Raw genomic sequence first — 12,597 nt, 5'->3', positions numbered from 1 at the left:
TATATAAATGTAAGTGCTATTGCTATTGCTATTACACCGCCTAGGCCTTTTTAAGCAGTGACTTTTATAGCTACTAGTAACTTTTAAAATAACAGCAGACCAGTTTTGTACCTATCTCAGAAAAGCTTCCCCTTCACTCCAGCAATTTTCTAATTAGCATTCGGCTGACAAGTTAACTGAATATACTTAAAAGCGTCTAGCATGGAGCTTAAAGTTGTGAATTATGTTAATTTAAGCAGTGACTTGCAAAACTCACACACCATTCCCTCAATGAAGAACATCAAATTAATAAAGAAATTGGAATGTTAAAGACACATAGATACCCAAGAACACTTACCAGTACTTCTTTTCCTCTAGAAATGAAGAAATGGCCCGAAATAACTATGGTGAGAACAAGAAAGCCAGATTCCTTGTTTGACTCCAAAACCGTTTTTGTAATTAAAGAAAGAGAGAGAATCTGTTTAATATGGCAACAGCATATTAAGATGTTTCAAATTAGTAAACCAATAATTATTTATTTGTAAATATCAGTAACATTTTTTGTCACTTGTTGATACCTATTGTCAGAAATAGCAATTATTTTACACCTTATTATGTAGAAATAAATTCTGATGCACTCTTCATCATCTCAAAACCACTGCTTAAATAATGAAGAAAGTGGTGCTAGAGATCACGTCTACTCAAACTCCAGTCTCAGATCTTTTACTGAATGGTGGAGAGGAATTCTGCAGATACTCAGATGCACTAGCTTTTCAGTCATGATTTTGTAGTTTTCATAATTGCACCCCAACACTAAAAACAAATTTTAGACCAAACCCAGATTAAAAGTAAGTCCTGATATCTAAGATGTCTGAGAGAGTATTTCAGTAAGAGCCAGGATACATTTTTGAAAGCATCTTCATATGTGGAATTTCAGGAGTAGACAATAGGGATGTGCACGAACCTGTTTGGAGGCCCTTTTACAGACCTCTGAACAGGTTCGAACACGGGGCCAGTTCGAAGGCAGGGGGGATGGCTTTAAGGGCAGGGTTGGGTGCACTTACCTCCCCCACCGCGTTTCCCCCGCCGGCGCACAAGTATGTAAGAGCCTGTTGGGGTGATAACGTACCTCCCTGCCGCCCCGTGCCACCATTTACTGGATGTCACCGGAAGTAGCAACGGCGGCTGCGCACATTGCTTGCGCATGTAGCACACATGCGCACGCATATCGGGTGCTCACGTTGCTCGTGTGCAACATGTACAGTCACTGTTGCTACTTCCGGTGACATCCGGAAAACGGCAGCATGGGGCTACAGGGAGGTACGCTGCCGCCCCAACAGGCTCTTACATACTCATGCACCGGTGGGGAAAACATGGCAGGGGTGCACCCACCCCTGCCCTTAAAGCCACCACCCCCCGCAGTAGAACCAGCCCTTGCCGGTTCCGTGTACATCCCTAGTACACTGAGGTATAAAAGGGGTGGAAAGGACTGTGGACATATGTAGGTATCCACTAGAGTACAGTGCTTGTGCTCACAAGATTAATCTGCACCTTCTAATCTGGAAATTTTGCCCTCTAATCTCAGGAACAAGATCTTAAAATCAGTTTAACAGCCAATGACACCCAAACCTATTTCTCCATATAAACTTCATCAGAAAATGGCATAACCTCCATAAATTCCTGTCTGGAGGTGGTAAAGGGCTGGATGGAGGATAAAAAACTAAAGCTGAATCCAGATAAGATAGAGGTACTGATTGTGAGAGGATGGAACTTGGGAGATTGTTTAGATCTGCCTGTTCTGGATAGAGTTACACTGCCCCAGAAGGAACAGGTATGTAGCTTGGCAGTAGGTCAGGAATGCTTTTTATCAGCTTTGACTGATACACCAGCTACATCTATTTCTAGATGATAAAACACCTTAAAAAGTGGTACATGTGTTGCAAACTTCAAGATTTGACTACTGTAATGCGCTCTAAGAGCCACCTAAAGGTGCAGCGGGAAAGTAACTTGCCTACGGAGCAAGAGGTTGCTGGTTCGGATCCCTGCTGGTATGTTTCCCAGACTATGGGAAACACCCATACTATTCTGTTTTCCAGACAATGTTTCCCAGACTATAGGAAACACCTATATCGGGCAGCAGCGATATAGGAAGATGCTGAAAGGCCTCGTTTCATACTGTGCAGGAGATGGCAATGGTAAATCCCTCCTGTATTCTACCAAAGAAAACCACATGGGTCTGTGGTCACCAGGCATCAACACCAACTCAACAGCACAACTTTAATGTGCTCTAAGTGGAGCTATCTTTGTATGTAATCCAGAAAGCGCAACTGGTGCAGAATGTGGCAGCCGGATTAGTCTTCTGGGCAACTCTAAGAGAATATATTACACCAATTTTAAAAGAACCACACTGGCTGCTGCTATGTTTCCAGGCAAAATACAAAGTGCTATAAAGGTCATTAGCTTAATCCGCGCAGAGCATCTGTCCACTAGTACTTGATTGCTCCCATCACCCTTGACCTCAAAGATCTCTCCACCCTCACCTGAGTCACGCTCCTGCTCCTCCTCCTCCATCCCATTGCTTCTATCTGCCTCACCCCTCTTGGTCACTCCTCCATCCCATTGCTCCATCCCCCTCACCCCTCTTGGTCGCGGTTGTGGCGTTGGCAGCACTTATTGGCCAAGCTGCAGCCCCCTGACCCCAGAGACCTCTCCCCCCTCACATGAGCCCCACTCCTGCTCCTCCCCGCAGAAGCACCAGCAGCGGTTAACTGGGCCCTTCCTCACTGCCACTGCCATGGCCACCCGTTCCCCTCAGGCTGCTGACAGGCCCGGGCTCGTCCCTCGCCCTTCCTTCTTTCTCTCTTCCTTCTCTCTCTTTCTCTCTCCTCTGCTCACTGTTCCCCTCTGTCTTTCTTCCCCCCCTTCTTTTTCTCTTCCTTCCTGAGTTAACAGATCTTGTTCATCTTGTTTCCTCATCTAATCACACAGTGGCAGCCTCCTTCTCCTGAAGGACCTCTTTCCTCCCTCATGATGCCTCTCTTTGCAGACCCCTGCCCACTATCTATCTATTCTTCTCTCCTCTACAATCAATCACATCTTCTAACCAGTAACAGTTGCATTCCAACTGACCTTAACTATCACAGGCTCCTCCCCACTATCTGCATATGGAATTCCTACTGCCCAATCACCATGTACTTCTGCTCTGTTACCTCCAATTGGTAAAGTACTGTGTTGGCAGGGTTTGCCACGTACATCCTTAGTGTTTTATATATAACAAGTAAATTTTAGCCTGTTGAATAACGGGCGCTAGGAAGGGAAGGGCAAATCAGTGGCCGGGCGGACTCTGGGGGCGCCGCTGCCGGTCCGGTGCGGGCCACCCCCGCCTCACATTCCCGGCCGGTCTCCCCGGCTGGGCAAGGGCCCCAAGGACTCCCAGCCGTCCGGCTGCGGCGGCGGCGTCAGGCCTCGGCTCCGCCACCACCTCGGCCGGCTTCCCCCGCCGCCACCTCGGCCGGCTTCCCCCGCCGCCTCCTCCCCCCGCCCGGCTTCGGCGGCACAGCCAGTGTCCCCCGCCGCCACTTACCCGGCTTCTTCGGGGCGGCCGCTTCTGGCCGCCCAAGATGGCCGCCGGGTCCTGTTGTTCATGCCTCCCTTGCTCTGTTCTGGGCATGCGCGAAGCGCATGCCCAGAACAGGCAAGGCACGGACGGACACCAAGCGTTTTATTAGAGAGGACTAGTATGTTAAAGCCCGTTTTAAATACGGGCTCTAGTTATGGCGCTCCTGGCCCCCCGCCGCCATTCCCCTCTTCGCCGCCCGTCCGGACGCCCTCCCTCCCAGCTGCTTTTTTCCACCCATCCCCCACGTTTAAGGGCCAAATTGGCCCATTCACTCACCCCCGGCCTCAGTGAGCCAAAAAAAGGGGCCTGACGGGGCCAGAGCGCCGCTGCCTCACCTGTACTTCCGCGGCGGCGGCCGCCACCATCAGAGCCACTCGGCCCGCCGCTGCCTCACCCACACTTCCCGGAGGATGGCGGCCACCACCATCGGGGCCAGTTGCCCCACCGCGGCCACCGCCACCTCTGGCCAAGGCCGCGGCTCCGCCGCCGCCTCGCCAGCACTCTATTCCCGTTGGCGGCGGCCGCTTCTCTGAGGTCGCCGCTTCTGGGCCCCAACATGGCCACCCGTGTCTGGGAGGCCGTATCTTTTTGGCCCAATCTGGGCATGCACTCCGCGCATGCCCAGAACAGGCCAAAAAGACACGGACGCACGGGAACACGCCGTAGCCTTTTATTATATAGGATATAAAACTGTAATCCGCCCTGAGCTATTTGGAAGGGCAGTATAAAAATTGAATAAATAAGTAAATAAATAATATAGAGAGATAATGGCTTGGGACCAGGGTATTTAAGAGAGCAGCTTTTTCATCATGAACCCTGCTGCCTAGTGAGATCATGTTTGGAGGTTCATTTATAGTTGCTGTCCGCCCACTTGCTGGTGACTCAGAACTGGGCCTTCTTCATAGCTGCTCCAGGACTTTGGAATATGCTCTTTGTCAATCACAGCTTCTCCATCTCTTCCTGCCTTTAACAACCACCCTTAAGATGCACTTGTTCTGTCAGGCTGTTAGTTTTTTGTTTTTGTTTTAAATTGCTATTGTTGATAAAAAAATCTGTTGATCTGCTGTATTTTAAATAGTTTTAAGTGCAGCGCTTAGATGTATATGGTAGTAGGCGGTTTGCAAATATGAAAAGCAAACAGTTACCTCAGCCCAAACAAATTAAACTTACCTTCCAGGAGCCTGAGGCAGCAACCAAGGCTCCAGACATGAATCGGCCATAACGCCTCAGCGGCCACTCTGTAGCACTGAGAGAGGAAGAAGTGTCTCGTGACTGTTCTACTGCTGGAACTTGGCCTGGCACTTCAGAGTATGAAGTTGGATCCCAAGAAAGCCACACGTGGCTGTTATCATTGCTTGTTGCCATCTCCCAGGCTACAATCCTTAGAAAGGAAATCACAAAGAACAGAGCAAGGATGATAGTGGAAGCACTATACAAATCAACTGGAGAGTGAAATTCAGAGAAAGATTCAATGAGGCCTGCTTTCCCACCAACTCAAAACTGGGAAAGCTCACTCTGAAATGAGAGGGTTGCAGGGTTTGTGCTACTTGCAATGAAGCTTAGCTGAAAGTTTGACCTAACTTTGCATATTCCCCCAATTTTGTCTAAATGTGGGGTTGCCAACTCTGACTGAAGCTATTCCTGGAGATTTCCTCCCCCATCCCTTTTTTTAAAAGTTTCACAATATCGAGCATTTAAAATCTCCAGGCTTGCTATCAGTAGTCACCTGGAGACGTTTGTTGATTCCTGGAGACTGCTGCTCAATCCTGGAGGATTGGCAATCCTACTTAAGGGTCATGAATATTCAGCTACCTTCTTCCCCCACCCCTTTGCAAAACATTCTAAGCGCAGCTCACAAAGTAAAACAAAACATCAATACAATAAAACATACAATGAAAGAACTTTAAAAACAAACACAATAAAAACAAAACAATACAGAAACAAAGAGGTTCTTACTCTGCCTCGGTACTATGTTCGCGTCCGCATCTTCCACCAGCTCCTGACATATTATTGTATGTTGGTTTACCAGGCAGCAGCATTAAGCATCACAAGAAAAATTTTCTCCTCCTTACTAGGTGTCAGAAACTCTCTGGATGACCCTTCCCAAGTACTTCAGGGATGCTTCCCATGTTGCAGCAAAACCCAAATCCCTACATTTCCAACATGGGCTTACTGTGCCTTTTTGTAATGTCTGACATATATTTGCATAATTGCTCCCCAGTGTATGTTTGTGTTTTCAAACGTGCAAATACTCTTCAGACTTAACGCTAAAGACAAAATTAACTCACAATGAAAACACAGAATTCTATATTTACTGCAGCGTGCAAGACATCCCTCAGTCTCATTTGATCTCTTATCGAATAACTCAGTCTCTGTGTAAACCACCCTGAGCCATTTTTGGAAGGGCGGTATAGAAATCGAATTGATGGTGATGATGATGATGATGATGATGATGATGATGATGATGATGATGATAATAATAATAATAAGAAGAAGAAGAAGAAGAAGAAGAAGTTGGTTGTAATAAAAGCAAATTACTAGCTGCAATTCTCTTTATGTCTTAAAAGCACTGACACACAGTCAGGTAAACAGGCTCCTTTAAGCTCATTTAAGAGCCCAGCTTCTTAGCTGGGTTTGCTGCCATGGCGCCGCAGGATAGCTGCCCTAGCCCAATCATGGCTGCTCATGAGAACAGCCTCAAACAGTATTATTTATTACTATTACTATTATTATTATTACATTTTATATCCCACTCTTCCTCCAAGGAGCCCAGAGCAGTGTACTACATATTTAAGTTTCTCCTCACAACAACCCTGTGAAGTAGGTTAGGCTGAGAGAGAAGTGACTGGCCCAGAGTCACCCAGCAAGTTTCATGGCTGAATGGGGATTTGAACTCGGGTCTCCCCATCCTAGTCCAGCTCTCTAATCACACTGGCTCTATACAGCTATTTATACAGATACATCTGTATAAAATGTGATTATGACAAAATTTTATTCAGGTTTTCTTCACAGAATTAATACATGACCAAACACTGGCTGAGCAGCTAGGGTTTGAAGGTGGGGGGGGGAATATATATACACACACACACACACACACACACATATATATTTTTATACCGCCCAAAACTTACGTCTCATATAAACTTTCTCAACTAAACTTTCTCAAATATCTGCTTCTTTATTACATTACACAACAGTTGCCACTCTCAAAATTATACACACACAAAAGGAGAGACTGAGTAGCTTTCAGCAGTTTAAGACAACACCATGCAGAACCTCCCACCCCCACCCCGCTTTCCCCACATTTGTTTCAAATATTTACTGTTGAATAAATACTGTGGAAGCATAAGCCATTTTTAAGGTAATGCTAAACACTGTATCCTCTTCATACCTTGTTTGCAGACAACTCTGCCTGGAGAATTTTAAATCAAGGACTAAATTCCATTTGGCACATGTGAAACAACAAGCTGTAGGTTTCACGCCTCCGGTGACTACAGCTGGCCTTGAGTGCAGCTGTGGACCTGAATGATTGCCACACCTGTGCAATGACATGTCCCACAGTCACTTCTGAAAATGGCGATACTGTTCCCTTTTGACTAAATTTTTTGACTGAATTTTTGGCAAGCAATGATATTATTATTATTTATTAACATTGTGGAACTTACAGACCAAGTTAGTCATGACTAAGCCTCATTGAAATAAATGAGACTTGAGTTAACCGTGACTAATGTGACTCATTTATTTCAATGGTGTTTAGTCATGAACTGAATCCTGCCTATTTCACTCTGCTGTTTAAATCTAAAGATAGGCTTCTCGAAGCAGCTAAGAAAATAACAACGGGCAATATCCAGACCAGGCTAGACAAGATGAAGTCCCGTTGAAATTAATGGGATTTCAGTTAGTTTTGACAAATTTGTCTCATTGATTTCAGCGGGGTTTAGTCGTGTCTGGATGTTACCCAATAAAATGACAGTGAACTCATAAAGCATTTGAAATACAAAACACAACATCAAAACAATAAAAATGTACAGCAATCGCTTTTCCTCAGAGGAAAAGGGAATAGTACTAGGGAATAGTACTAGGAGCTTGAGAAAAGAAGCGAGAAGGTAGTCTCACATCCACAATTAAACCCCCACAATTTGGATTTCTTCTCAGAGCAGTTTCCTCGCTTTCAGTCACACAAGCCTGAACTAACACATTCCAGGCCCTGTGTGGTTTCTGCAGCTTAGGAGGCAAATAAGAGCAAGGCCATCCTTAGGAAGCGTGTTAGGTATATGAAATGAGGCCTAAGAGGCCTGCTTCTGACGCACCGGTCAGACTCCAGAAAGGAATGGCCTCCAGAAAATAAAAACCGCCCATCTTGTTTGAGAGTTAGACTATTAGAACAACTGGAGTGCTCTTCTTGTAGACTGGTTTTTGAAATCTTTCTCAATGCTGAGCCACTATTACTATAATCACCTAGGAAAGTACCCTAACAAGCCTTCTGTGGAAAGACTGTGTGGTACCTTTCCATATCCCTGACTTGATATGATACTTCCCTTCCCTCCTAGATCTCCTGCTACATTTCTGGCTTCCCTTACAATTGTTGCTTCACTTTGTATTCTGTCTTTCAAATATTTGCTCAGTCATGTGAAATAATAATAATTATTATATTTGCAATACATTTATTTATTTATTTTATCATATTTTTATACCGCCTGACATGTGCCTCTCTAGGCGGTGTACGGAATTTAAAACACAGTACAAAACAGAGTAAAAACAGTTAACATTTTACAATACACAGCAAAAAAATCAATCTAATAAAAAAATTAAACAGTTTGAAATTGATTTCAATTACAAGCCTACGAAAACAGGCACAAATTTAGTTGTGTAACATTCTATGTGAACTTAACGTAAATAAATGATTTTTAGCAATACATTTAGTTGTATTATCTTTTCTGTGAAGTAAATATAGATTATTTATATTTCTGGGTTATTTACACTCTTAAGGCACACCATTCAACATTTCACAGACTGAAATAGACACTACTGCCGTGAACATGTAGGAAACTTAGCATAGTGGCCCAGGGAACTGGACTGACATAGTAACTTTATTATTTCCTATTTTCTGATTTGAGGGCTGAGCTTTGAATCCAGGACTGATCTCTGGCAAACTCTGGCAAGAATCAAGCCCTTTCTATTGCTCTCTCCAGCATAACTTGACACCAGGACATTTGTTTGCTTTCCCCAAAATTGCTTATAAACCTGTGCTGACTTGCAAGAGGAACCTTTTAAACGTGGAGATTCTCTTTATTTAGCAGGGGGAGAGCAACTGGCCATATCCATCCCCAGCACAACATCCCTCCAGTGGCTGTTGCTGGTATCTATCTTATGTTTCTTCTTTAGATTGTGAGCCCTTTGGGGACAGGGAGCCATTTTATTTATTTATATCTATCTATGTAAACCCCTTTGGGAACTTTTGTTGAAAAGCGGTATATAAATATTTGTCGTATTCATATTGTGGTATTTGTAAATATAATTAGAAATAGATCAGCAAAACCAAACTTTCCACAACTGGAACCTAAGTACCTGTAACTCTCCCCTGGCCTGCCACACACACTTGATGTTAGCTTTTTTAAAAGTAAACATAAATTGGGTTACAATAGACTACAAAAATGTGTTTGGTTGAATAAAAATAATAGATTCATGTTGCCTTCAAAAACTGCTGAGGAAAGATTCAAAACATTGCTAAACTCCACCCCACCCACCCCCAAAAACTTTGGGGGGGGAAATATTTTAAAGGGGTAACTAATCGAGAAATAAACTTTTACAAATCCAAGAAGACCCATGAGGATAATTATTATTTATTTTTACTATTAATAACTGATAATTGAAGACGTCACCATCCCACTCATCTCCACATCCCCACACTTCTTCCAGCTACTGACAAACACAGTACCGCTCCTGACATTGCCCCATGTTTTCTCCCTTTCTCACTCTAGCACAATCAGCCACCTCTCTGGTGTACTTTATGGAAGCTTATGGCGCAGCAGGGAAAGGACTTGACTAGCAAGCCAGAGGTTGCCGGTTCGAATCCCCGCTGATATGTTTCCCAGACTGTGGGAAACACCTATATTGGGCAGCAGCAATATGCCATGTTTCCCCGAAAATAAGACAGTGTCTTATATTAATTTTAGGCCCAAAAAATGCACTAGGGCTTATTTTCGGGTAGGTCTTATTTTTATTGAAGTTCAAAAAAGTTCTAGTTTGAATAGCTGGCTGCTACCCTTCTACTCAGTGTCCTTTCAGTCCATCAACTGTTACTCAGACATGACACCTCAGTTTGCTGTGTTCTTGACCTTAATCAAAAGTTATTTGTGTTTCCCCGAAAATAAGACAGTGTCTTATATTAATTTTAGGCCCAAAAAATGCACTAGGGCTTATTTTCGGGTAGGTCTTATTTTTGGGTAGGTATTATTTTCGGGGGAGGGCTTATATTAGCGGTACATCAGAAATTACTGCTAGGTCTTACTTTCGGGAAAACACGGTAGGAAGATGTTGAAAGGCATCATCTCATACTGCACGGGAGATGGCCATGGTAAACCCCTCCTGTATTCTACCAAAGACAATCACAGGGCTCTGTGGTCACCAGGAGTTGACACCGACTTAACGGCACACTTTACTTTTACTTTTATGAGAGTTTCCGTGCAGAAGCCCTTCAGTGTCTCTTCACATACACACTTCCAAAGCAGTAAAAGATCAAGAGAAGCAACCATCTTCTCACCATGTGCAGGGGTTGTTAGTTGGTTGAGGAAGTGATTAAAAAGTAAGGTGTCTATGTTCTACCAGGACAGACAGCTTAGACAGAGCTAAGACAACTTAGTTTTGAAGAGGCAAGAATGCAGAAAGTAAGCAGAGAGGAGGAACACCTTACGGTACAGGTTTTCTCTGCAGGGAGCTAGTGTAACCTCTTGCTAATTGTAGGAGTGCTCTAATAAGTTTTCAGTTAGCCTTGCTGGTCGCAGCAGCAGCAGCAGCGCGTCAAATGTCACTTTCTTCTTCCTCCAAACCTCTTCGATTTCATGGAAACACCTGGTATAGAGGATGCTGGTAATATTCAAGGTTCAAGGTGCAGTCAGCAATAGGGTGTGTGTGTAGGATGTGTGCTTTCTGTGCAGGGATTCGTTCACAGCACCGGTATCCTCTGTGATGTCACCCTTGCCCCGGAAAGATCAACCTACTGCCTCCCCCAACCAGCCCCAAGCAGACGAGGATACGACAAGTGGTCCTAGATCTGTCCTGATTATTGTCTCTCAAGATAGACACTTGTGGCCATTGCCGTTTGGGCTCAAGAGATGTACCATCTGGTCCGATTCCGTTAGTGCCGCCTGAAGAAATAGGTGCTGGCAGAATGTGTGTGTGTGTTAATCCGGTGTGTGTGTGTTAATCTGGTCTTCTGGGCCTATAAACGAGCCATGGACGCTGTTACCAAGATGTGAAAACGAACATTACTAATTTTCAACAACTAACAATACTAACAATATTGTAAGTATTGCTACTAACAATATATACTATTAATACTAACAGCTAATAATTGTGCTCCCTGATTCAACCTGGGCAGGAGTAAAAGCAGTAGTAGTATGGATTTGTACCAAATTTGTGCCTAACCTACTTCACAGGGTTGTTGTGAGGAAAAACTTAAGAATGTAGTACACCGCTCTGGGCTCCTTGGAGGAAGAGTGGGATAAAAAATGTAAATAAATAAATAAATAAATAAATAAAATCTCAGCTCCATCTAATGATCAATGTGTATATTTGTGAATCAAAGAAATATCACAAAGACATCATAAGCCCCAGTAATCTCACTTCCAAAGGAAGCCAGAAGTTGAGAATCACCTCAAAACATGAATTTCTCACCACTCAAGGAAGTAGGGAGGGCACAAAATATTGAGGCTATTCACACGATGAGAGAAAATCGGGCTAATGGAGGCTAGCCCGATTTTCTCCCATCGTGAGAACCACCGGGCTTGGCTGCGAGTTCGGTGGTTCCGAAGTGGGTCACCCACTTAAGTAGCCCGGTACTAAAACCAGGTTTGTGGAGCGCTCTGCAAACCCGGTTTTTCTGATTGTGAGTAGCTGCAGCACAGCTCCGTGACGCAGCAACTCACAAGGAGACCCCCGGAGGGGAGGAGAAAAGCCACCTCCCAGCTCAGGGGTCTCTCCAGCATGCCCTGCACACTTGCGCAGGGCATGCTGTAGCTTCCGGGGGCCGATTGGCCCCCACTCCCCCCAGCACCCGCCAGCTCCGTAACAGAGCCGGCAGTTGTGTGGGTGGCCGGTTCGGCCGCCCGGAGCAGTCTGCTGGGTCGTCTGTGGGGAGAATGGGCTTAGCCCGCTCTCCCTGCTAACCCTACCGAGGCGGTTCCAACTGATTGTGGGAACCGCCTCAATGTCTTTGAAAAAAGTGGAGACAGAAAACAAATTATAATGGGACCCATGGGGAGCTCTGTATCATAATAGATGGACATTTGGAAGGGATGACATTTTGTGGAGTGGGGTGGTGGTGGAATTTGAGGATCTAGAGAGATGCAAGATACCACATCTTACTAAAATCTTTATGTGCCTTTAAAACTAATCAAGGCAGGTTCTTACAGGAGAAACAGCTTCTAATGCAGAGTAGCTAATAAAATGTTTAAATTTTATCCTCTTAATGATAAAATGCTGCCTGGGTCTGCAACCACAGAGTTCATAGGTTAATCCTACAAATCAATGATGGGAAAGAGAATGCACATAAATGAACATGAAAGTATCATTTTACCAATGAAAACAAATATATAATTTATATGCAATAGGTACATAAAGCCTCAGGTGACTCCTAAAATTGTTTGCTTGCCCAACCATTAAAAAAAAGCAAAATTCCAACATAACTACCAAAGATGGATAGATAGATATATGAAGAGAAATTGTACTGTTTTCAGAAGTTGGCTGTTTAGCTTATACAGGAAATAAGAACATATATG

At 44.3% G+C, this 12,597-nt stretch overlaps 1 protein-coding gene across 17 annotated transcripts in view; it reads right to left on the bottom strand.

Moving 5' to 3' along the window:
• The window catches only part of REC114 (REC114 meiotic recombination protein), a 28,491-nt gene that overhangs the window by 15,092 nt on the left and 802 nt on the right, over positions 1-12,597 (bottom strand). For 2 of the 17 annotated variants that reach the window (XM_053254346.1, XM_053254363.1), the window contains exons 1-4: positions 9,526-9,563; positions 6,990-7,136; positions 4,769-4,979; positions 338-457 (exon numbers count right to left, since the gene is read on the bottom strand). In XM_053254346.1, coding sequence (XP_053110321.1) covers positions 338-457; positions 4,769-4,979; positions 6,990-7,136; positions 9,526-9,548 — 501 coding nt within the window. In that variant the 5' untranslated portion in view covers positions 9,549-9,563. The other 15 variants (XM_053254358.1, XM_053254357.1, XM_053254351.1 and 12 more) reach the window with 15 other exon arrangements.

The sequence above is a fragment of the Hemicordylus capensis genome, chromosome 5 (genome assembly GCF_027244095.1).
Source record: "Hemicordylus capensis ecotype Gifberg chromosome 5, rHemCap1.1.pri, whole genome shotgun sequence".
Lineage (NCBI taxonomy): Eukaryota > Metazoa > Chordata > Lepidosauria > Squamata > Cordylidae > Hemicordylus > Hemicordylus capensis.
Note: the sequence above shows the minus strand (reverse complement) of the source record. Positions and strands in the feature narration are given on the sequence as shown.